Below are 22597 nucleotides of genomic sequence, written 5' to 3'. Positions count from 1 at the left end.
AAAATATGATAGATAATGATTTTAAAAGTATTAAGTAAGGCTAGTAAGTAAATATGAAAAATTAATTCATTAATTAAATCTTCTATTCAAACTACAATATTTACAAAAATAAAAATATATTTATTTAAGGGCTTTTCGGGCCAGCCCGAGCCCGACCGGGTTAAGCCCATAAAACCCTTTAACCCGAATAGGCTTATCCCAAAAGGCCCGATTTTTTCTGAACATATATATTTAAGCACGAACCCGATGTTTTTTAGGGCCGGGCCGAACTAGCCCGCGGGCTTTAGCCCTAATTGACATGCCTAATTACCATATTCGTATAATGGCATTTATAGGGAAATTCTTATAGAGTTATTACGTGATTGAATCCCGTGTGGGAACTCTTACCTATATTAACGGTTTCAAAATCTATTTCCTTAAATGGAATGCTAGATTCTCTCATTCTTCTTCTCCACGGCTAGCCTAAATCATAGGGAAACCAGATTACAAAAAAAAAAAATTAGAAGAGCAAACATAAAAAAGAAGACAAGATGTTGTCTTCTTTGCTTTTTTGATCATTGTGTCTCAAACCCTCCCCACCCACGTGGAGAAGAATAAAAGATAAAACCAAAAGATTGCCACCACCGGAGAAAATGGAAATCCCGGTTAGAGAGGAGAGAAGATCCTCATCCTCTGCCGGACCATTACAGCAAACCATCGCCTTAGTAGCTGATGACGCCGTCGATAGCGGTCCTTCCTCTCCGCTTCTCGTCAAGGTCTCTGTCTTCGAAACAGAGCACGAGACGACGAGGCTTCATCACGCTCCGTCAACTCTCCTCGGCGAATCCACCGGAGACGCTGATTTCCCTCCCATTCAAAGCTTTGGAGATGCTAAACTCGTCTGTCTGGTCGAAACGTCCAAGCTTTGGGAAATCGCCGCACCTATAGCTTTCAACATTCTTTGCAATTACGGTGTTAACTCCTTCACAAGCATCTTCGTCGGCCATATCGGCGATCTTGAGCTCTCCGCCGTCGCTATCGCTCTCTCCGTCGTCTCCAATTTCTCCTTCGGTTTCTTGGTGATTAAGTAACCTTATATATCCTCTGCTTTTTCCTCCTCTGTTTCTTGCGTTTTCTCTAACTTTCCAGGAAAATAATGCAGCTAGGAATGGCGAGTGCGTTGGAAACGTTATGCGGGCAAGCGTATGGAGCGGGACAAATGGATATGTTAGGCGTTTATATGCAGCGTTCATGGCTTATCCTCCTGGGCACTTCTGTCTGCTTGCTTCCACTCTACATCTACGCAACGCCTCTTCTCATATTACTAGGCCAAGAACCTGAAATCGCAGAGATCTCTGGCAAATTCACAACGCAAATCATTCCTCAAATGTTTGCGCTCGCCATCAATTTCCCGACTCAGAAGTTTCTCCAGTCGCAGAGCAAAGTCGGGATCATGGCATGGATCGGTTTCTTTGCATTGACCCTTCACATTTTCATCCTCTACCTCTTCATAAACGTTTTTAAGTGGGGGCTAAACGGTGCAGCGGCTGCGTTCGATGTCTCGGCTTGGGGAATAGCGATCGCGCAGGTTATTTATGTTGTCGGGTGGTGTAAAGACGGTTGGCAAGGGCTGTCTTGGTTAGCATTTAAAGACATTTGGCCGTTCTTGAAACTGTCGTTTGCGTCTGCGGTTATGCTTTGCCTTGAGATTTGGTACTTCATGACGATCATTGTCTTAACCGGACATCTTGAAGACCCTGTCATAGCCGTTGGATCTCTCTCAATCTGGTTAATTATCGTTAGAGACCCCTTTGACAATCTCAAAGATTTACATTTTTTTCTGATTTCTGACGATAACACCTTTTTTTTTCTCTCTCAGTATGAACATAAACGGATGGGAAGGAATGTTGTTTATAGGCATCAATGCAGCTATAAGGTAAAAGCTAAAAGCAATCTTAATTTTTTTCTTCTAAAAGAAGACGACAGAAAACTTATATATATGCGCGTGGTATGTGTTGGTCAGTGTAAGGGTGTCGAATGAGCTAGGATCGGGACACCCAAGAGCAGCGAAATACTCGGTGATCGTAACAGTGATCGAGTCTCTAATCATTGGAGTAGTGTGTGCGATTGTAATTCTGATAACAAAAGATGAGTTTGCAGTGATATTTACAGAGAGCGAAGAGATGAGAAAGGCGGTATCTGATCTTGCCTACCTTCTCGGAATAACGATGATTCTCAACAGTTTACAACCGGTTATATCAGGTAAAATTAATACATTAATCAAAAAGAATTAGTAAGTAATGTCTAGTAAAGAAAGCTGAACAAGTTTTGTGTGTTGGATTAATAATTGGGGGCAGGTGTAGCAGTGGGAGGAGGATGGCAAGCACCGGTGGCTTATATAAACTTGTTTTGTTACTACGCATTTGGTTTACCTCTAGGGTTTTTGCTAGGTTATAAAACAAGCCTTGGCGTGCAGGTAAAAACAAAATAAAGCATCATACACATATAGTCACTCCAAAGTCCAAAGTCAATAAGTTGATAGTATGTATTTATCATTGGCAGGGGATATGGATAGGTATGATATGTGGGACTAGTCTTCAGACACTCATCCTTTTGTACATGATATACATTACCAACTGGAACAAAGAGGTACCTTTATTATTTCAATCATTTTTCTTTCTTTCTTTCTTCTTAATATCACCACCCACAAAACCAAGTGTTGTAATCTTCTTTCACTATCTTGCAGGTGGAACAAGCTTCGGAGAGAATGAAACAATGGGGAGCTGGATATGAGGAGTTAGAAAAAATAGCAACTTAAATATTTCAATTTGGGGATTATACAGTATGTACATTTATTCTTATGTAATAATATTATACGAGCCTACTATTATAATTTGTATATATCAGTTTCTTTGACACCAAAAATTGTATGTATATATCAAACTTAATTTCTCATACATTTTTGTAACTTTTTACTCTTATAATTAGAAAAAGAATGATTCACTTATTAATTCAGGAATGAATCAGTCAATCATTTCTCTTTCTTCTTCTCAAAAAAATTAAAAAGGAAAAGAAAAAAGAGACTCGAAATCCTATCCAAACCCAACCCAAGTCTCTAAACCGGCAACGGCGGGTCAAAGTGCAAAGGGTCGTCGGCAGAAAATGAAACCGGTTTACCCCATTTCCCAATTTCGGGTTGCTTCTCAAATAATTATTCCTTTTATGAAAACAAAAAGAAAAGGAAAAAAAAGAAAGGAAAAGGGTACAAAACAATAAGCGGAGAGTGGTGACCAAAAAAAAAAAAAAAAACAATAAGCGGAGAGTAATGGAGGCGATTAATCAGAGGTAGCAGTCAAATCAAATCGTCGTCTCATCACAATCATCTCGCAATCGTCTTCTTCGTCGGCACCTACTTCGTCCTTTGTCCTTCTCGCCTCCTCCTCCTTTATTTGATCTTATCTCTCTGTCTATACCGTGTCTGAGTGAGTTACATAACCTCCCTCTTCCGTCAACGATCGTTCCCTTGGCTTTCTCTTCCGTACTGTTCTCGCTTCTGATCGATCTCTGTTAGTCTGTTATCTTCTTTTTTTAGTCATTTTTCGTGTTTCGATTTGGCTTTTTTATTGTTTGGAGGATTATGATTGATGCCTTTTGATTCCGACGGCGGTTGATCTTTTAACTCCTCTGTATTTTATTTCCATGCTTCTCAAACAGAATAGTATTCTTCGATTGTTTCACTAACATATTTGAATTGCTAAATAAGTTTGATCTTCTAATGTTTCAGAAATTTTAGACACAACTATTATAGCTTATTTCAAAAACCAAGTAATTGCTTGCTAATACTATCTCTTGGGAATAAACTAACATATATGTTTTTCTATTGTATTGTATTGTATTGGATCTGTTTCTCGTCTGCTCAACTTTTCTAGTTTTTATATCACAGGTCTTATTCAATGGCTGACAAAGATGATGCAGCTACGCGTGCTAATGATTGGGAAGTTGTTTCCCTTACTGCTTCTGCTTACGCTGCTTCTCCTGGTCCCAAACCTCTGGATGGTGACAAGGAACTACTTCCTCCTTACGATTCTCCTGAGACTTCTCATCCTTTGTACATGTCTCGCCACTTTGTTTTCCCACCTTCTGATGATCTTGCCACGGATCCTACTAGTCGTGAGGAGCTTACCGAGGGTAGCAAGAAGTTGGATTTTGGGTTCTCTCTGGAACAACAAACCGGCTCTACTGTCAAGGAAGATGGGGGTTTGACTCTCAAGGGCTTGGATTTAACTGATGATTTTGCAGGACTAGACTTTTCCCAGGAGAAAGGCAAAACCCAAGATGACAACCTTTACAAGATGACTTCTCTGGACGATGCAAGAGCTATCTCTGGGTATGAACAGATTGAACCTGTTCAAGAACCAACTGAGCCAACCACTCCATCTGATGTTTCATCCGATCTCAATCCTACTAAAGATGACAAGAATGATGTGGCAAACAACCCACCCTGCGAAGCCTGGTGGAAAAGAAGCGCTGCATCTTTGATTGCACAAGCTAAAGAAACCAACACAGTTTGGCCCATCTTCGTAGCTGCAGCTGTGATGGGAATTGTGATTCTTGGCCAACATTGGCAACAAGAGAGGTGGCAGATATTGCAGCTCAAGTGGGAATCAACCATTGGAAACGAGGTATAGAATAACTAATTTCTCTCTTGATTGAAACATATACCATGTTATCCAACTGATGATGTTTATGCAGAAAGCTGGAAGATTGATGGGGCCGATTTCTCGACTGAAACAAGCGTTTGTCGGAGGACAGAGACGGGATTCATTCATCCGAGCCAGCTCCTCTAACGACAGTTGAAACGAAGATGGCACAAAAGGTGATTTAGCTTTGATGATGACGATAAGAAACAAGAGTAACTGTTTGGGGGTGGAAAAGACATAATGTAATGGTAAAGATCCTCTGGGGGTTTGAATGTTTAGTGCTGTCAAGGGTTTGCGAGTATGGTGGTTTGTACATATATGCTTTATTTCTTTGGTGTGAAAAGAAACTCATTTACCCATTTCGTAATTTAGGAGGGATTATAATGCTTCTATGTGTTTATACCAAATGAACATATTCCAGTCTCTCCTGCTGTTACCTTCGGCCAAGATAATAATGTTTGAAACTATGATCCATCCTTTGCGTGGGTCAAAATCAAAACTCTTTTTTGGGTTGGAGAGTTTTTGGGTTAGAGCAACCTATGGGGTGGTGGGTACAGCAAACGCAGGCAACACAGGATCCATGAAGGACCTCCTAGTAGAGAGTAAACAGATGGTTACTCTTCCCCCTCTAAAGCTAGGAACGACTCCGCTGTATCTTTGGGTCATGTGGTTCCTATGGAAGGCGCGAAACCTGCTGATTTCCAAGATCGCGATAACTCGGTGACGGACTTGCTCCTAAAATCAGTTAAGGATGCCAAGCGAATGAGATCAATGGAATCTTGGTTAAAAAAAAAAAAAAAAAAAAAAAAAAAGAGCAACGTATGATTATTTTAATAATGTTATAAATATATTGGTAGAGCATTTTTTTAATTTCAGTGGTAAGAAAGATACATTGATTCGAAACAAAATTAATTTGAAAGACAACAACATTGAAGGGTATCGACACTAGGATTAGGAATACACAAAGCATGATTAGGTTTGCCTCCACAAGTTGCGATACAATCACTCTTCATTCGGCATGGTCCTTTGAATTCACATTCCGGAAACTGATCATCCATGATTCCTCCTGATCACATTAGCAAAAGTTGCCACCATCATCATAATTCTCTTTTATGTAATGTATTATAGAATCATGAATATATATATATATATATATATATAAGCATACAGATATCTAATTAATATCCATGATAATGTTAGTTATTTTTATACAAACAAAATAGAGAACATACGAGTGGATTGTGCAGTGTTAGCAAGGAGTGAAACAATAATGGTCATGAAAACAACAAAGTGAAGCTTTGAGTTTTGCAACGCCATTTTTATGTGTATACGATGTATCTTTTTCCACAAACCTCTATCAAAGAACAACTAAAACGATAAGCTACTTATTTATATAGAATGAGTTCACGCAAATTAATCAAAAATCATTTATGATTGATTGATTTTGTTCTTTATGAAGTTTAATTTTCTTCTTCTTTTTTGTTTTTTTACGTTTCGAGAAAACAATTATAGATAGATATACGTTTCAGTCACAATTATTTTCTTTTATCAACCCACAATGAATAGGTATGTGTCAGTGTGTGTACTATCTACTATGTATTTGACAAATAAACCAAGTACTATTTTGAACTTGTAAATTTCCACATGACCTATTGATCAAATCTTCTGTAAATTAAAAGTATTCAGCACTCCATCCTCCATTAGCCAATAAGAGAACATCATATTTAACTGAGTATCTGACTCTATTTCAATTGATTTACCTAATTCACAGTACTTCTTTTTGATATCAGTTATACAGATGAAACAATTTAAACTTGCGTTTATATTGAATTGAGTCTTTAGTCTCTCGGATTGATTGATATATCTTCAATTGTTAAAACGATCAAAGTGGATTGTTTACGTCGATTTTGATCCGTCCAACACCGTCCATTTTCTTATAGACGAATAATGATTTATGTCCGACTGTCTGTTAGCGACCTCTATTGTGCATCTATCACCCATTGAAGTATATAAAAGTCTTATGTGTCACCAAAACTAAGTCAACTACAACTATTAAATGCATTTCGTAAAAAGTAGGTTGGCAAGAAGCAATTAACACCGGAAAAATATAAATACGCAATCATAATTCATCATCATTCGTATAATGATTTTAAGAAAATTAGATTCTATATTCCGCCTCATTTTTAGTTGTATTTATATGGAGTAATATATAAATCGTGAAGCCCCAACCAATACTTCAATCAAAATATCACTAGTTAGAGCCTTAGAGGCTCATTATATTGATATTGTAGGTTCCATAATACCTTAGGACGACTAATCCTAAAACTGTCTACTTAATATTGAAACTAGAACCATGATCCTGTTCAGAGTTCGTTCATGTTAGTTGTTTCACTTAGAAATTATAAATAAAAAAAGTCAACAGTGAGTGTTAATGCATTATGTATAACTGAGGTTTGGCAAGTCATCTAGCTATCTGACATCTACAGTTGTGTTCCATTTGTTACCTTTTCAACATGTTTTAAATTTATTATCTTTTTGCAAATTAAGAGTCAAATTAAGAGTCAGTGCATATATAAATATAAACATTTGTTTGGGTTCATATAAATATATTAATGCAATTATAATGAGCTACCAAATATTCCTATATACTAGAAAGTATAAACTACGAAACCCAAATTAAGTTATATATATCTTATAAGAATCTGACATACATTTTTACCGCGATGGTTAAATATTTGAAGAATTCTCGACATCAACTCGCATATTAATGTAATTTCTTGCAATATGCAGTTTAGAAGTCTACAAAAGATGTATCAAAGTAATAAGAATTAAAAATTTAAGCCTCTAGATACAATGCACACGGAATTATATATATATATATATATATTTACTATCTTAAAAATAGTACTGATATATTTACAATTGTAATATTAAAAAAAAATTTGTGAACAGGTGAAAAAAGGGAACAGGGATCACAAGGTTTTCGCATACACAGTCCCTTTACAGAGTTATATTTGCTGCTCTCTGCGTGTGGTGGTGATTTATGGTTGCCTACTTTACTTACCTAATATGTGTGTATATATGTAACACATTTGTCACATACATTATTACTAGATATATAAATCGTCTATATTTATGATCATCATATGCAGCAGTGTACACAAGTCAGCACCCTTTTGACTTTCACATCTCATGAATGCATGCCATGACATCTATATCTTACTCGAGATTTGTGCATGCACATAATGCACACTTTTGTCTTTTGCAGTTTTTGGTATTGGTAATAACAAGAAGAAGAAAAATGTAATAGCTAGAGAGACACCATAAAGGGTCTGAAAGACTGAAACTAATGACCACAATACACAATGTGTTTCTTTCTTGTGGGATTAATCAATGGCTCACTCTTTAACATTTCTTTACCCATGGAAAGAAAAGAAGGAAAAAAAAAAGAAAAAAGAAGAAGAAGTAGGAAATCAAATAAAAGAGTCACAAGTTGCTTACCAAATCCCCTCAAAATATTAAGAACTGATAAACCAAAACGAGAAGATTATATATCACGTCTCCTTAACTCTCTATTATAATTAATCGAGGTATTAAAAAAAAAAACAGTTTTCAACAAAACGTGAGCATCGGGTTACGAACACTTACAAAGTCAAACCTAAAAGGTTGTGTATTAGAACACAATGCAACCTATCAATACATTAGTTATATCATGCAAACCCTAATGTCATCACCTAAACTATACATGTGTTTATGTGTTCAACTCTTCTAACCCACATTCAGATGTAAATAAATCAATAGAAAGATTCTACTTCTTCTACTTCTACTTATTATTATTCTCATCCATATTTTTCTGTGCCTAGTTCTCAACTAATCTCATTAATTTAGCACACAGAGAAGAAACACACACATATATATAAATAATAATAAGTACAGCATGAGGATAACACCAAAACAAAAACTCATATAGATGTATATAAATAATTAGAGTCTATTTAATGGATTCATCATTAAATGAGACAACTCAATTCTTCCCTATGTGTAAATTTCTCCTCTATACACACATACACACACACACAACTATATCTCTCTCACAACTTTACTACCAAATTCTTTGACTTGGAAATCTGAACAATCTTTAAAGAATTATCTATCTAGCTCCAAAACCATAAAACTAAACGAGTTTTTTCTTCACAAAAAAAAAAAAAAAACTTAGTTGAAACTTCAAATCTCATTGAATTAGGATACACACTCTCTCAACAATCTTCATTAATGAGGGGTTGCTGCTTCTGATGGCTAGCAGTAACACTTTTATTTCCTCCACTTCTTTTTCTTCTTCTTGATCAATCTATTCATCTCTCTTTCTCTCTATATATATATATTTTCTCAGCAATAACCTTAACTCATCCATCTATCAAAACACCAATTTTGGAAGCATCACTGAGATTCCTTAAACCTTTTCCATTTTGGTAATTACATCATTCAATTCAATTCCAGTCTCCCCATTTTGATATGGATGTATCCTACGCCATGCTGCTGGTAGCTGTTGCTACTGCTTACTGGCTATGGTTCAAGCGGATCTCACGGTGGCTCAAGGGTCCACGTGTCTGGCCAGTGCTGGGCAGTCTTCCGGGCCTGATCGAGCAGCGCGACCGTATGCACGACTGGATCACTGAGAACCTCCGTGCGTGTGGAGGCACTTACCAGACATGTATCTGCGCCGTGCCTTTCTTGGCCAAGAAGCAAGGTCTCGTGACCGTCACGTGCGATCCCAAGAACATCGAGCACATGCTCAAGACCCGGTTCGATAACTACCCTAAAGGTCCTACGTGGCAGGCCGTCTTCCACGACTTCCTCGGCCAAGGCATCTTCAACTCCGACGGTGACACTTGGCTCTTCCAGCGTAAAACATCCGCTCTTGAGTTCACCACCAGGTACGTACAACGTTAACCGGACCGGCCCATTCATTCATGCAAGTACGAATTTCATGTACAGTTGTTCTGTTTCTACGGTTAACTCACTCGATTCTGGTTTGGTTTTGCGATGCAGGACGTTGAGGCAAGCGATGGGTAGATGGGTGAACCGGGGAATCAAGCTCCGGTTCTGTCCGATTCTTGAAACGGCACAGAACAATCACGAGGCAGTTGACCTCCAAGACTTGATACTACGGCTGACATTCGACAACATTTGCGGTTTAACATTCGGGAAGGACACACGAACCTGCGCACCGGGACTGCCGGAGAACGGGTTCGCCTCGGCTTTCGACAGAGCCACGGAAGCATCTCTGCAGAGGTTTATACTGCCGGAGTTTCTATGGAGGCTGAAGAAGTGGCTTGGGCTCGGGTTAGAGGTAAGCCTGAGGCGGAGCTTAGGAGAGATCGATGGGTATTTGGACACAGTGATAAATGCACGAAAGGAAGAGTTCATGAGTCAGCAAGAGAGTGGGGCTCTCCCGAAACACGACGACCTCCTCTCTCGTTTCATGAAGAAGAAAGATCCCTCCTACAGCCAGACCTCCTTTCTCCAGCACGTGGTCCTCAATTTTATCCTAGCTGGACGTGACACGTCATCAGTTGCCCTTAGCTGGTTCTTCTGGCTCATCACCACGCATCCAACGGTCGAGGATAACATCGTCCGCGAGATTTGCTCCGTTCTCATCGAGACACGTGGAGCCGACGTGTCTTCCTGGACGGCGGAGCCCCTGGAATTCGACGAGGTCGACCGCTTGGTTTACCTCAAGGCGGCGCTCTCCGAGACGTTGAGGCTTTACCCATCGGTGCCTGAAGACTCCAAGCACGTCGTCAACGACGACATCTTGCCGGACGGGACCTTCGTGCCGGCGGGATCCTCCGTGACCTATTCGATCTACGCGGCGGGGAGGATGAAGTCGACTTGGGGAGAGGACTGCTTGGAATTCAAGCCGGAGAGGTGGATCTCGCCGGACGACGGGAAGTTCGTGAATCACGATCAGTATCGATTCGTGGCGTTCAACGCCGGACCAAGGGTCTGTCTGGGGAAAGATCTAGCGTATCTGCAGATGAAAACGATAGCGGCGGCGGTATTACTCCGGCACAGACTGACGGTGGCGCCGGGACACAAGGTGGAGCAGAAGATGTCGTTGACTTTGTTTATGAAGAACGGACTTCTGGTCAACATCCACAAGAGGGATTTGGAAGTGATCATGAAGAGTCTCGTCGTAAGCAAAGAGGCAAACGACGTCGTCGCTCTTAACGGAAAATGCAACGGCGGTATTGGTGAAGGCGTCGCCGTTAATGCGGCCGTGGCGGTTGCCGTGTAATTTGCATCTTCTCGATCGGGTTAATAATATTTTTATACTTTAAATACATACACTTTCGTTTGGGTTTTGTGATTCTTGGGTAACAGTTAAAAAAAAATTGGTTTGGTTGTGTATCTCTATATGTAAAACTTGTAAGCATATACTCTTCTTCCTTTTTTGTTTTCGAGTAATACTTTGGATGTTCTTCTCTAATGTAAGCTTTTACAATTTGATTCTTATCCCCCCGCCCCCATCAAAATGTGTAAGCTTTAAAAGAGTCCCAAAAATAAACTTCAGAAAGAAAAAAAACTTTGTTCCTTTATGAAACAGACCAGCGAACCATTTTCACATATTTGACCTCACTATCAGATCAAATGTATAGCAGTGAAAGAAAAAAATATATAAAAGCTTTGCTCACACAACTTCACTGCAGCTATTTGGTAACTTGGTTCGAGGTCAGGTCTAGTCCAGAATTTTCTCTCCGGTTGAGAACAGGTTCCAGACCAGAGTTCCAATTAGATACAGTGCAACTGCTACTTTGAACACATCATCCCATGAACCTATATATTTAGTTAAAAAAACAAAACAAAACAATTTGCTGGTTAATAAAAATAATAGACAGGATTTCAACGGATCATAAATGTCACACAAAAACCACACGAATATTCACACTACATTCACCCTAGATCATAGTTAATGTCCCAAATCTGTGTCTGTGTGATTGGCAAGAATGTGGATATAGATAAAATACCTCGTTGGAGAATGTAACCAGTGGCTGCAGTGCCAAAGACACCAGCTAAGACACCTGCTGTGTTTGAAAGTCCTAAGAGTACACCCTGCAATCCAAGGCCGGCGTAGTTAATGAAGTCGAACAAGTTTGGTGACAAAGTATTAAAAGAGAGAGAATTGATGTTATCTCACAGCGTATCGTGGGCCAATGTCTTGATGATTAGAGTAGAGACCCGACTGAGAGAATGCATCAGAGCCCTGTTGGGGACAACACGAGTCTTTATGTCAGAGCTGTACACAACTCATGAAAGGTTCCATGGGTGACAACTGTCTGCTTTTTGTAGCCGACATTGCATTTAAGTTGATGTTCAGTTATAGTTGTACTCTTTGAAGAATAATCTTGTGTCGGCACAGCAGGTGGGAAATCAAAAATGGCGTAACATGTTTTTAACAGTTCCAAACTTAATATATATACACTCACGTATGCATAATTCTATGGCTCTTTTAATGATTTGATATATTTTGAAACCAATACCTGACTGCATGCCATGCAGAGAACCGCCATTGCTGGAGTTTTGACATGGCTCAGCTGACTCAGGAAGAAGGCAGGACCCAGAAAACCAATTGATTGCATAATCTGTGACAGTGAACAGTTTATTAGCATTACGTTACAATTGTAGAAGCCTTTATTGATTCATGAAAATAGTTTATTGTTGCAAAGGTTTTGTTGTCACTCCTTTAGCTAAAAGCAGCAGAACAAGTTTGCCCTTTTGAGTTAGTTAAGACATGTAATGATCAGAAAGTAGAAGAGTGTATTTCTTGCCTTTCGAACGTTTGTAATTGAAAGACCTCTGCTCACTAGAGTATCAGCAATCCAACCTCCAATATTAGCGAAAATAGCCATGGTTAGCCATGGTAAGACACACAGGAGCCCTGATTCAGTGAGGTTGAACTTCAAGACCTGCAATGTGACCACAGACCAAAATAGACAGGATTCTTTTTAATTTTTCTTAAAAATATTAAAACGTAAGGGTATAAGTCAAGTTCAAATCCATGCCTGATTGTAATATGTGGGCATCCATGTCAATAGTATGAAAGTTCCCCAATTATGGCAGAAGTGGGAAATTATGAGAGCCCAGACAGGGGGTTTAGACAGTATTAGCTTCCATGGAATAACTGTAACAGGTTCCCTTGGTTTGCTACCTCCGAGTATGACCTTCTTTTCTTCTGCACTTAGGTCCGGGTCATCCTTGGGAGAGCTATATGCCTGAAAGGAAACATACAAGTGTTTTAATAAATAGTTCACTTGGAGGTTTTGTAGATATCAGAATCATGGCTCTTGTCTTGAGGAGGAGTTCATACATATCTTAGCCATAGCATAAACCATATACTTCCAAGGGAGCCAAACGAATAGAAAACAGATGGCCATCCGAACTTGTGGATTAGCATAGGAGAGAATGCCAATCCTGTAACAGAACCGAGATACATGCCACTATAGACTAGTGCAAGCGATCTGCTTCTCTCTGATACAGGGATCCATTTAGAAAGCATGTTGTTCATAGCAGGCATAGCAACACCCTGGAACAAAGGTAGACAGAAGCAGCCCGTGAGAAGTTTTACAGGTCTGAGACAAATTTAGGAAGAGAAAGGAGATACAGAAGAGGCCAACCTCGCCAATGCCCATGAACGCCCGCACGACAAGCAAAAAAGGGAGACCAAGTCTCGCAGCAATAGGTGTCATAATTGTGGCAAAGGACCACCACACAACACCAAAACCTAAAACCACCTTCCCACCAAACTTATCTGCCCATATACCTCCCAGAATCTATATTCAAGAGAAGATGAGCATGGTTTAGGCTAAAGTTAGGATAAATTTACCCTTTTCTTTCTTTAGAGTTCTATAACATATCACATTCTGCATAGAGTGATTGTATGAGACCTGACCTGAGTAAGTAAATAGCCCCAGAAGAAAGAGGACTGAATTAAGCCAACAGTTGCACTGCTCCAATTATATTCTTGTGACATGGGAAGAATTGCAATGCTCATGTTCACCTGCCACAAGCATCTCATTAAGTAAAAACACAGTAGGCAATATATATATATATATATATATATATATATATATCCCTCGAATATGTTAAAAAAAGAAAGAAAGATATACTTACACGGTCCATATTGCATAGAAGAAATGACGCAAAGCATAACAAGACAATGACCCAGCGTCTAGGAAACTGCTGCCACCATGGAGATGTGTTGTGGAGATTTCCATCAACTAGAATAGCTTCAGCTGAGCCATCAGCTGATGGGAGGGAGTCAACAACTCCATCTGTAATATCAGAGTCCTCTGATTTGTAGTAAGCACGAGATGTGTTGATCCTGCTATTTCCCCATTCATTGATACTGCTCCTAAACCTAACTCTACGGTCCATTCTTGGTTGAAGGAAACATCCAAAACTTGTCATGTGTCCCAATTCAGGCTTAGAACTAGCTTGAAAAGATAAAATCTTCCAGGGCTGATGATTGCGGGACAATGCTACATTTAAGAAAATTGCCTACAAAAATAAATAAATCTCATACATAAAGGGGGAGAGAAGACGGCATGAAAGATGGGAAATACCATTAGGAAAAAGCACAACTCTGTTGGAAACCTCTGCACAACTTTTGCCTAGTCTCTGACAACCATTCCCTACATAGTAAGGCCGCAAATATTATAAGCAAAACTGGGATTCCAAAAGTAGATCAAAATTGATTGTAAATATTGCAGAAGAGTCGAGTATCACTAAGAAAGTTATACTAATATCTCTGCTGGAGATTCTAAAATTCTTCACTCTTGTAGTAGAGAAAGACTGAGAAATTTCACTAAGAACAAAGCTCAATGCACCACATGAATGACATGGCGAAACTAGCGAAATTGCAACGCCGAACAAACAAAGCCCCCTATCAACTCCACTAACATAATCCGATACAAGCAACCAGAATTTTACCCTAATCTCGAAGCAAAGGAGAAGCGAGATACCTGAGCCGATGAAGGAACCGAAGTTCCGATTTGAAATCAAGCCACCGAGGGCCATGTTGCCTGCTTCTCACAATAATAATAATAATAATAATAAAATAGCTCAAGGGAAGAAGAAGTGAACGATTTCAAGCTTCTTCCATAGAAGCGGAGTAAACGAAGGTTTTTGAAAAAGAAAAAATCTGAGGAGAAGAGGAGATAAAGCCGAGAGAGAGTGTGAGAGAGACGCTGAAGCGGGAAAAAAAATCAGTCACTAGACGAGTGGGGGAAGAAGAGGAAAGGGTGGGTCGACAAAGTGACACGTGGCTCATCATCTTCTACTCGTTGGAACCTCCGTTGTGCTCCGAATTACGAACCTACCCCTCATGTCTCAACCCAGCAGAAACACACCCCTGGCTAAACAAGCTCTCAAGGGTATTATTGGGAAGTTTGCGTGGAAATATCTGAGCCGTTACAGCCGAAGATGACCTCACCTCACACAAAAGAAAAGGCGTTCGTTGAACAAGAACTAAGAAGAAAGCATTGACACGTCGCTATTGGGCTTTCACTGGGCTTACTATTCCAATATGCTGTAATCATTAATATGATGGGCTTTACATTGACACGACCCAAGATCTTCCGTTTGTTATCATCACACTAATATCAAAAACAGAGTACATGTGTACGTAGGTAGTCGTTGGTTTAGTACAAAGTATTCAATGATGGATGAAATGGTTAAAAGTTGGAGAGACAAATACTCTTTAGCTAATATATTTCCTTCTTTGGGATGATGTCTTATAAGTAGATGGATAGAGGATATGCGTATTGACAATTGAGGTTAAACTACCTCGAGTCCAAATTCCAAACTACTAGTCGTTTTTTAGAGTAATGCATATATAAAGCAACCAAGCTTACACTCCTACTTTATATTCTTTCTTCAACCATGGATTAGCTAGCATCTAAGAAGTCAATGAACTTCCTTTGTGCTAGACAATAGATGCTCAATTTCGTTTCCTTGGATACGAATTGATGATACTAGCATCTCCTATTTATGTTCACATATATTATGCATATATATTAGATATAGAGTTTCCTTCATACTCATCCCATATACAAAATAGCTTTTAGGGAAAGATGAACCCCCTCTTTCTACATTAGTAATATATTATTAAAAAAATAAGATATATAGAAAAATACAATAGCAAATGCTGAAATTCATCTTCTACTCAAAAACCTTTCCTTTATCCACCAATCTACCATAATGATGATAATATCCCCGCAATGACATATGAAAATTCGTATATGACCTAGCTTCACTACCAAGCCAATGGCAATTAACTAGACAACAAAAATAAAACCCTTTAGTGTTTTGTATTTTTCACTTGTTAGAGTTGTTGATTGACTCCACCCTGCCGTCATTATTTCCAAGCAAAAGATACTTATCCTTGCGAGTAAGTTCGGTGCACTCGAATCCCAAGACAGCGCTGATAACTTTCTGGACGTAATTGGCCACCTCGAACGGAGTCTTGCCACCGCCTTTGACAGTCATTTCTTCGGGCAAGCGATCCAAGAAAGTGGCTTCGTAGCTCGGTCTCGGGTTCATGAAGAAGAAGTAAGGGTCCCAGAACTTCACACCCCTCACCGTCGTCCCGTTGAACATTCCTTGTTTACAGTTCATCGCTACTGGCACGATCCTGTCGCTTAGCTCCGCGAATAGAGCGCTAAATCTCAGCAGATACTCTTCTCTGCACGTCGTGCCTTCCGGACATATCACCAAGTCGCCTGTTATGCACCAAAACATATCAAAAAGCTCAACTACTCTGTTGACTTTCAAATCTCAACTTGAGATTAATGTGAACGTAAGACAATAGGTACCTTTCTCGAGAATTTTTCTCATGCGGGCAGCGTCAGCAACACGGTCGCGGGTGAGTGCAACAGCAGGAATAGGAGAGAGCAGAAGGGAAAGACGAGATACACTGTAAGTGACGCAGTTGATCTTGCGTCCAAGAGCAATGGCAACGATGATGGGATCAAGTGCCGTACGGTGGTTGAGGACATAGAGGTTTCCGGGATTTCCGGGGGAAGGAGGCGGAGGACGGTGGCCACGAATGGTTAAGTGAATCCCAAGCATCTCGTAAGTGTAACGGACAAAGCGTTCAGGTAATGGGAGGTTGAAGTAGACGCGAAAGATGGAGAGGAGGAAACCAAAGGGAAGCCAGAGGTATATGATAATGGCGTTTAACGGGGTTGGACGTTGCACTAAACGCCCGTCGTGGAAGATTATGCGCTTCTTTAAACATTCTTTTGGAATTGTTGTGGCTGACTTGGTCGCATGAACCATGTAACCTTTCTGTTAATCATCATACCAATTAACAACGTTATTTATTTCAGATGTATAATTAGTAGTAGTACTACTAACATGTCTCTAAATTGTTTAATCAAGATTTATACACTAAGCTTGAAAAACAAATTGAAAAAATACTGTTTATAAATTATTTACAGTATGAGTTCATTAAATGGACAGCCCAAAATGTTGGTGTGGAACTAGTAGAGGTAGTTGGGGTTGTATTACAATTGAGAGGGTCCCGTGAACTGATAGGTTTGGCCGTTTGGGTACTTACATTTATTACTACTTAATCGATTTTTTTTTTTTATAAGATTCATTCACGCGTATACATGATAACACTAAACCAGTCAACAAGCTAAGTTAATTTAGCCAAATCACACGACAAGATTTATAAACAAATAAGAAGTAATCACAAAATCACTGCAACGACTTCCAAAACACTTGCTCATTAATTACCTTCAAAACTTGCCCTAGACAAATCTAATCAATACTCAATATTGTTATATTTTAAGTCCTTTTATTTTTTGAACACCTTATTTTAAGTCCTTAAAACCTACAACTTATTAACTAATTTAGTTATTATAACCGGGATGAAATAAATGAATACCTTGCAGATAGACATGAAATGGTGGTCGGAGGTTCGATCACCGAGGCCGATGTCGGGAGATTCGCTGCCAAACTCTTTCAAAACGGCTAACCTCTTGAGATCACCGACAAGAACACCAGGCTTCTTCACGAATCCAGTGGCTCTATTGGTTTTGGGGTTGACTTCAATCTCTGTTCCCAAAACTTTGTCTCCTCCGAGATAATCTTTCACAAAGGCCTCCACCATCACTACCGGATTCGCCGTCACTACCACTTTCCTCTTACACTTATCAAACACCTCAAAACTGTCTTTCCTCACATCCGCCGCGTAAAACCTAAACAACAAAAGAAAGCTAGTAAAATTAAACACTTGCATAGTATGAAAAACTGATATATATTAATATATATACAGTGGCTAGTAAAACAGTTGAATATATAGTTGTTAGATCTATGGATATGGAGGAGGCCGTACGTACCTTGGAAGAACGGCGCGGGAGACGAGCTCGATGTCGCGGATTTTGAGACCAGCGTAGGAGATGAAGATGAGGATTTGGATACCGACAGACTCGGATATGAAGAGGTAAGAAACAATGACGAAAGGTAACGAGAGAAGGAGAATTAGTCCACGGAATAGGCTTCCAGCTTCGACTGCGACGAGCATGAAGTAAGGGAACGAGCTTCTTGAGAGCAGCAGAGTCCCGTCAAGATCGGCGGCGATCGAGTCATACTCTCCTCCGTCTTTGCATTCTGTTATCGAAGGAAAGCTTCGACTCCTCTTATCCAGAGAAGACATCTTCGCACACTGCTCGGAGTCTCTCTCTTTCTTGACAATGGAGGTTTTAAAGAGCAGAGAGCAAAAAATAATGTGCAAAGGGAAGAGAAGGGGGACGTTCTGTTTTAAATGCAAATAGTATTCACTAGAAATTACCAAAATGGGGTTATTTATAATTGTAATTGGAGTTTGATCCTAGACATTTTAAGCTAGTGGTGACATTGGAGGTTTGACCATATTTTCCTGAATAGATGATGGATATGAGGAAAATAAAAGCGGTCGGTCACAACATGAGGTGGTTCAGCTTCTCACCTGTATACAATAACAAGGCCGTGATATTAAATATAATGGCTTGTATCTATATATGTGTCAACTGTGTCATATTCACTAACAACGTAAAGTCATGCTGTAAAGTTGTATTCCCTCTTATTTACATTATTACATTCATACAAACGTAAAGTCATGTTGTATTAAAAAAAATAAAAAAATAAAGAATTAAACTAACTTATAATTAAGCTCATAGATTTTGCCCTCCTATTATCTTGAAGGTCTTCTAAAAAAAATTCTCAACCAATTCACTAAACCTAATGTTTTCGAACGAGATGTTCCTTCATTACCCATCTCAAGTTTCTAGAAAATATCGTATGTAAACTTACACAATCCACATATTCATGAATACTTTTTAATCATTAGAACATGATAACATAAAATACCAAAGCTCTCTCAATTGATATTTGAGAATCATCTATACACTTTACGACAATTTAATTCTACATTATTCTACCAATTCCAATCTTAGTTCATCTCCACCAAACAACTCAAAGAGTTTGTTTTCATCAGCTTTTAAGCATGTTTAAAAAACAAAACAAAACAAAAAAAGTTATAAAACATGGGCCTATGGGCTTAAAATTTGACCCAAACAATAGATACACTTTTCTTTGCTAGGGTTGGGAGTAGCTACCACTTCTCCTTGGGACAGGGGTTTTCTTTGCAATAACTAAAACCTAAAAATCATTCTCTCTCAATCATCAATCAGAAATAATTTCAGATTTCTTAATTAAGCGTTACTTGCTGATTCTCTTATACTTTGGTTGATACTTGCTGGTTCGTATTATTACGCGTTGATCTGTGATATCGATTCACGTTTTCTTTCACCGTAATTGCTTTGTAGGCTTTGATCTTTTTTTATATCTCAGCAGCAATAATGGTGAAACTTCGCGGTCTCAGTTCCCGTCAACATCGTCTCCCCCCAGTTTACCCGTTTAATGTTAAGAAAGCCACTTTCAGTGAGGGTTACAAGGATGGGTGGAAGCAGAGAAAGATGGAGATTCAGAAGGCTAAGGAGCTTCTTCAAAGTTATGATGATAAGCAGCTACCATCACCGTCGTTTCTCTATCTATAATGTTGGGGACTGATTGTTGTTGGTTACTGTATAGCTCATATATGTCAATGTTTTCACTTGACTCTAGCATCCATAAGCAAAGAAGAAGAAGACTAATAAGCGAGTGTTGAAAAGCAAAGCCTGCACTTAAGGCCTCCCTCCGCTTGCCCCTTTCTCTTTTGCTTCCCATGTTTTCCAAGGTATCCACAAGTACAAGTGTTGTGATGAGAGAGCCAGGCATACTTAAACAGCATAAAATAAAATTTAACCATGGTTTTTTACATAAAACAGACACATAAGCAAATTCGCTATTCCATACATGGCAAAAACACAAGCTACATAGATAAGCATAGGAATTACAGGGAAACTAAAGAAGAACAAATCTGGACACGTGGGAATCCTCTTCTTGTTCAGCTCTTGCTCTTGAAAGGAATCGCTCTGATGACGAGTGTGTGATAGAGCGCTGCTAGTGCTGCTCCAATGAATGGTCCAACCCAGAATATCCACTGCAGCCAAACCAAACCGCACAAATCCAAAATTAGACTCTATATAATCAAGTGAGTGGTCCTTTTCTATGTGTGTTGTAAGAAGCAAAAAAAGAGTCTACTCACATGGTCGTCCCATGAGTGGTCCTTGTTGTAGATAATTGCGGCTCCAAGGCTTCTAGCCGGGTTGATTCCGGTTCCGGTTATTGGAATCGTCGCCAAGTGTACCAAGAACACTGCAAATCCGATTGGGAGTGGTGCCAATATCTACAATAGAATTATTACTCATCAACCGGGACTAATTGGCTCATCAACAACTACTAATTAAACCAATAATGTAGTAACCGGAACTAATTAACTAACTGGTTCTAATTAAACCAATAAAATTAGTAAAGAGAGGGGTCCATACCGGGACGTGTGAGTCACGGGCGCTTCTCTTGGCGTCGGTAGCGGAGAAGACGGTGTAGACAAGAACGAATGTTCCGATGATTTCAGCGCCAAGGCCAGAGCCTTTGCTGTAGCCGTCAGCGACACCGTTGGCACCGCCACCGAGAGTCTGGTACTGCTTAGGCTGGAAACCCTTGACGACTCCGGCACCGCAGATGGCTCCGAGACATTGCATTATCATGTAGAACACAGCTCGGGTGAGAGACAACTTCCGAGCCAAGAACAGACCGAATGTCACCGCAGGGTTGATGTGTCCACCTGAGAAACACATACACAAACATAAGTTACTATAAACAAGACGAGCTTTATCTGAGAAACGTAGAGTAAAATTGGAGTAATGGACAGATCTAGATAAGCCCAAGCATCAAAACAAGAGAAAGGTTCCTGCTTTTCAAACTTGTCTCTGTCCCTTTACAATTCCTAGGTCAAACAGAACCAAATATACAGAGAAATTTCCTTGCTTGTTCTTTCAAGAACAAAAACAGAGAGAGAAAGCCACCAGAGAAGAGATTACCAAAAACTACTAGAAGAAGAAGAAGGAAAACCTGAAATTCCAGCAGTACAGTAGACGAGAGCAAAGATCATGCCACCAAAAGCCCAGGCGATGCCTTGGATCCCAACAGAAGCACACATGGTTGGTGCTCTCTTGACTCCCATAACAGTAAGCACAGTGATGTAGAGGAAGAGGAAAGTAGCAATAAACTCAGCGATACCGGCCCTGTAGAAGGACCATGAGCTCAGCTCGCCTGGCTCGAACAGTGGTGCAGGAGGTGGCTCTTTGTAGTCCTTCTCAGTGGACTGAGCAGATGTGCCGATGGGTTGCCTCTCCGGGAACTTGTTAGCTCCCACTCTAACATCTTCTTCTTTGCCTTCCATTTCTTTCTTTCTCTTTTAGGGTTTCTCTCTCTCTCTCTCTCTCTCTCTCTCTCTCTCTCTCTCTCTCTCTCTCTCTCTCTGTCCAAGAAAGGTGAAAGTTTTGAGTGAAGAGAGTGTGTGGTGGATACAGAGTTCATTTATAGAGAGAGAGAGAGAGGATAGAATAAATTGCCTTAACGTCTCCAAAACCATTAAATTCATTATTATTATGTTTTCTTGCTAATAAGCACAAACAAGAAAATACCCAAAATAACGTATAGTTAGATTTTTCTTTTTGTCAACTAGGAGAAGGAATACAGTTAACACCTAGTTATAGTGATCGTCTTTAAACACATTTGTGATTAGTTAGTTAGTTAGTTAGTAACTGATTAAGAAGTTAAGGTTTATATGATTTTATAACGGTAAAAAAGATTAGTATATAGTTACGGACCTGAATTATAAGTAAGTTTCCTTATGTTAATAGATCATTAAACTAGACCTAGATAAGTATGTATATGTCGACTGGTAAGTATTAGTGGCGTCACGTATCTGTAAATCATGATGGTGAATGATACCGAGGAGGAGAGTGAAGAGTGTTCTGGAACGTACCGAGGAGGAGGCTGATGAGCTGTCTTTTCTTTGCCAGATAATAATACATACATACAATATATCGTGTGGTCCTCTTAATTTTTTTGGACGGTAACAACAATCGATGAATAAAAACATTTGTTTGTTTACGAGCCCAATAAAGCCCAATAGTTGAAATGGTAAAAAAGACCAAATAAAAATAACTTTTTGACTGCCTATCTCTCTCTCCAACGAAACAATTATATAAAAATCTGACCGTTGGAGAGAAAAAACTGACAGCTTTATGAAAAGTCATTTTCGTCGGACCATGGTATATTGCCATGCTTCACATTTTAAATATTCAACCATTCATTCATTTCATTCCAGTAAATATATATAAAAAAGAAAAAAACTAAAAACTTTTACCAAGAAAAAAACAGTGTTAATGTATCCCTTGATGAAATATATATCTAATCACGAA

The 22597-nt window shown here is 39.4% G+C and overlaps 6 protein-coding genes across 9 annotated transcripts; 3 read left to right on the top strand and 3 right to left on the bottom strand.

Annotated features, from left to right (window-relative positions):
* The first annotated feature begins 495 nt into the window (after positions 1-495).
* LOC17882976 (protein DETOXIFICATION 34) lies at positions 496-2890 on the top strand. The gene is made up of 7 exons (XM_023781457.1): positions 496-1058; positions 1142-1767; positions 1859-1915; positions 2003-2241; positions 2337-2455; positions 2542-2628; positions 2726-2890. The coding sequence occupies exons 1-7, from the start codon at positions 633-635 to the stop codon at positions 2795-2797; spliced, it is 1626 nt and encodes a 541-aa protein (XP_023637225.1). The 5' UTR covers positions 496-632; the 3' UTR covers positions 2798-2890.
* A 361-nt stretch (positions 2891-3251) lies between these two features.
* On the top strand, positions 3252-5103 carry LOC17883407 (ATG8-interacting protein 2). Of its 3 annotated transcripts, none has more exons than XM_023781092.1 (3): positions 3252-3461; positions 3923-4661; positions 4732-5103. In XM_023781092.1, exons 2-3 carry the CDS (start codon positions 3933-3935, stop codon positions 4834-4836), a joined length of 834 nt encoding a protein of 277 aa, XP_023636860.1. In that variant the 5' UTR covers positions 3252-3461; positions 3923-3932; the 3' UTR covers positions 4837-5103. The 3 variants fall into 3 exon arrangements, with proteins under 3 accessions (XP_023636860.1, XP_023636861.1, XP_006288404.2); XM_023781093.1 differs by having other exon boundaries at positions 3252-3517; XM_006288342.2 differs by having other exon boundaries at positions 3252-3545.
* A 3615-nt stretch (positions 5104-8718) lies between these two features.
* LOC17883908 (cytochrome P450 86A2) lies at positions 8719-11188 on the top strand. The gene is made up of 2 exons (XM_006287342.2): positions 8719-9613; positions 9729-11188. Exons 1-2 carry the CDS (start codon positions 9192-9194, stop codon positions 10975-10977), a joined length of 1671 nt encoding a protein of 556 aa, XP_006287404.1. The 5' UTR covers positions 8719-9191; the 3' UTR covers positions 10978-11188.
* A 36-nt stretch (positions 11189-11224) lies between these two features.
* Positions 11225-14926, bottom strand: LOC17881888 (ascorbate transporter, chloroplastic). 2 transcript variants are annotated; one of them, XM_023780796.1, is made up of 12 exons: positions 14702-14926; positions 14303-14371; positions 13851-14218; positions 13630-13737; positions 13355-13510; positions 13048-13263; positions 12743-12952; positions 12509-12646; positions 12221-12322; positions 11878-11943; positions 11708-11792; positions 11225-11516 (listed from the first exon to the last, which is right to left on the bottom strand). In XM_023780796.1, exons 1-12 carry the CDS (start codon positions 14754-14756, stop codon positions 11419-11421), a joined length of 1671 nt encoding a protein of 556 aa, XP_023636564.1. In that variant the 5' UTR covers positions 14757-14926; the 3' UTR covers positions 11225-11418. The 2 variants fall into 2 exon arrangements, with proteins under 2 accessions (XP_023636564.1, XP_023636565.1); XM_023780797.1 differs by lacking the exon at positions 14702-14926 and having other exon boundaries at positions 13851-14237.
* Positions 14927-15754: 828 nt separating this feature from the next.
* Positions 15755-18530, bottom strand: LOC17881073 (probable glycerol-3-phosphate acyltransferase 8). Its single transcript, XM_006287507.2, has 4 exons — positions 18086-18530; positions 17632-17944; positions 16553-17027; positions 15755-16459 (listed from the first exon to the last, which is right to left on the bottom strand). Exons 1-4 carry the CDS (start codon positions 18400-18402, stop codon positions 16056-16058), a joined length of 1509 nt encoding a protein of 502 aa, XP_006287569.1. The 5' UTR covers positions 18403-18530; the 3' UTR covers positions 15755-16055.
* A 1472-nt stretch (positions 18531-20002) lies between these two features.
* On the bottom strand, positions 20003-21646 carry LOC17882456 (probable aquaporin PIP1-4). The gene is made up of 4 exons (XM_006288314.2): positions 21240-21646; positions 20657-20952; positions 20374-20514; positions 20003-20268 (listed from the first exon to the last, which is right to left on the bottom strand). The coding sequence occupies exons 1-4, from the start codon at positions 21568-21570 to the stop codon at positions 20173-20175; spliced, it is 864 nt and encodes a 287-aa protein (XP_006288376.1). The 5' UTR covers positions 21571-21646; the 3' UTR covers positions 20003-20172.
* Between the last annotated feature and the right edge of the window lie 951 nt (positions 21647-22597).

Source organism: Capsella rubella, unplaced genomic scaffold (genome assembly GCF_000375325.1).
Source record: "Capsella rubella cultivar Monte Gargano unplaced genomic scaffold, Caprub1_0 scaffold_6, whole genome shotgun sequence".
NCBI classification, from domain to species: Eukaryota; Viridiplantae; Streptophyta; class Magnoliopsida; order Brassicales; family Brassicaceae; genus Capsella; species Capsella rubella.
This window is presented reverse-complemented; position numbering and strand designations above follow the sequence as displayed.

Bases quoted from the DNA above. Each gene is read 5' to 3' on its own strand.
- LOC17881888 (XM_023780796.1), bottom strand. From the start codon at position 14,756: ATGGCCCTCGGTGGCTTGATTTCAAATCGGAACTTCGGTTCCTTCATC. The intron at 14,372-14,701 runs GTATCTCGCTTC...CTTACTATGTAG, and splicing joins CGGTTCCTTCATCGGCTCAG to GGAATGGTTGTCAGAGACTA. The intron at 12,647-12,742 runs GCATGGATTTGA...GTCACATTGCAG, and splicing joins TGCCCACATATTACAATCAG to GTCTTGAAGTTCAACCTCAC.
- LOC17882456 (XM_006288314.2), bottom strand. From the start codon at position 21,570: ATGGAAGGCAAAGAAGAAGATGTTAGAGTGGGAGCTAACAAGTTCCCG. The intron at 20,515-20,656 runs GTATGGACCCCT...ATTCTATTGTAG, and splicing joins CCCGTGACTCACACGTCCCG to ATATTGGCACCACTCCCAAT. The intron at 20,269-20,373 runs GTGAGTAGACTC...GTTTGGCTGCAG, and splicing joins ACCACTCATGGGACGACCAT to TGGATATTCTGGGTTGGACC.
- LOC17881073 (XM_006287507.2), bottom strand. From the start codon at position 18,402: ATGTCTTCTCTGGATAAGAGGAGTCGAAGCTTTCCTTCGATAACAGAA. The intron at 17,945-18,085 runs GTACGTACGGCC...TTTGTTGTTTAG, and splicing joins TCCCGCGCCGTTCTTCCAAG to GTTTTACGCGGCGGATGTGA. The intron at 16,460-16,552 runs GTACCTATTGTC...GGTGCATAACAG, and splicing joins GAGAAAAATTCTCGAGAAAG to GCGACTTGGTGATATGTCCG.
- LOC17882976 (XM_023781457.1), top strand. From the start codon at position 633: ATGGAAATCCCGGTTAGAGAGGAGAGAAGATCCTCATCCTCTGCCGGA. The intron at 2,456-2,541 runs GTAAAAACAAAA...TATCATTGGCAG, and splicing joins AAACAAGCCTTGGCGTGCAG to GGGATATGGATAGGTATGAT. The intron at 2,629-2,725 runs GTACCTTTATTA...ACTATCTTGCAG, and splicing joins TTACCAACTGGAACAAAGAG to GTGGAACAAGCTTCGGAGAG.
- LOC17883407 (XM_023781092.1), top strand. From the start codon at position 3,933: ATGGCTGACAAAGATGATGCAGCTACGCGTGCTAATGATTGGGAAGTT. The intron at 4,662-4,731 runs GTATAGAATAAC...ATGTTTATGCAG, and splicing joins AATCAACCATTGGAAACGAG to AAAGCTGGAAGATTGATGGG.
- LOC17883908 (XM_006287342.2), top strand. From the start codon at position 9,192: ATGGATGTATCCTACGCCATGCTGCTGGTAGCTGTTGCTACTGCTTAC. The intron at 9,614-9,728 runs GTACGTACAACG...TTTGCGATGCAG, and splicing joins GCTCTTGAGTTCACCACCAG to GACGTTGAGGCAAGCGATGG.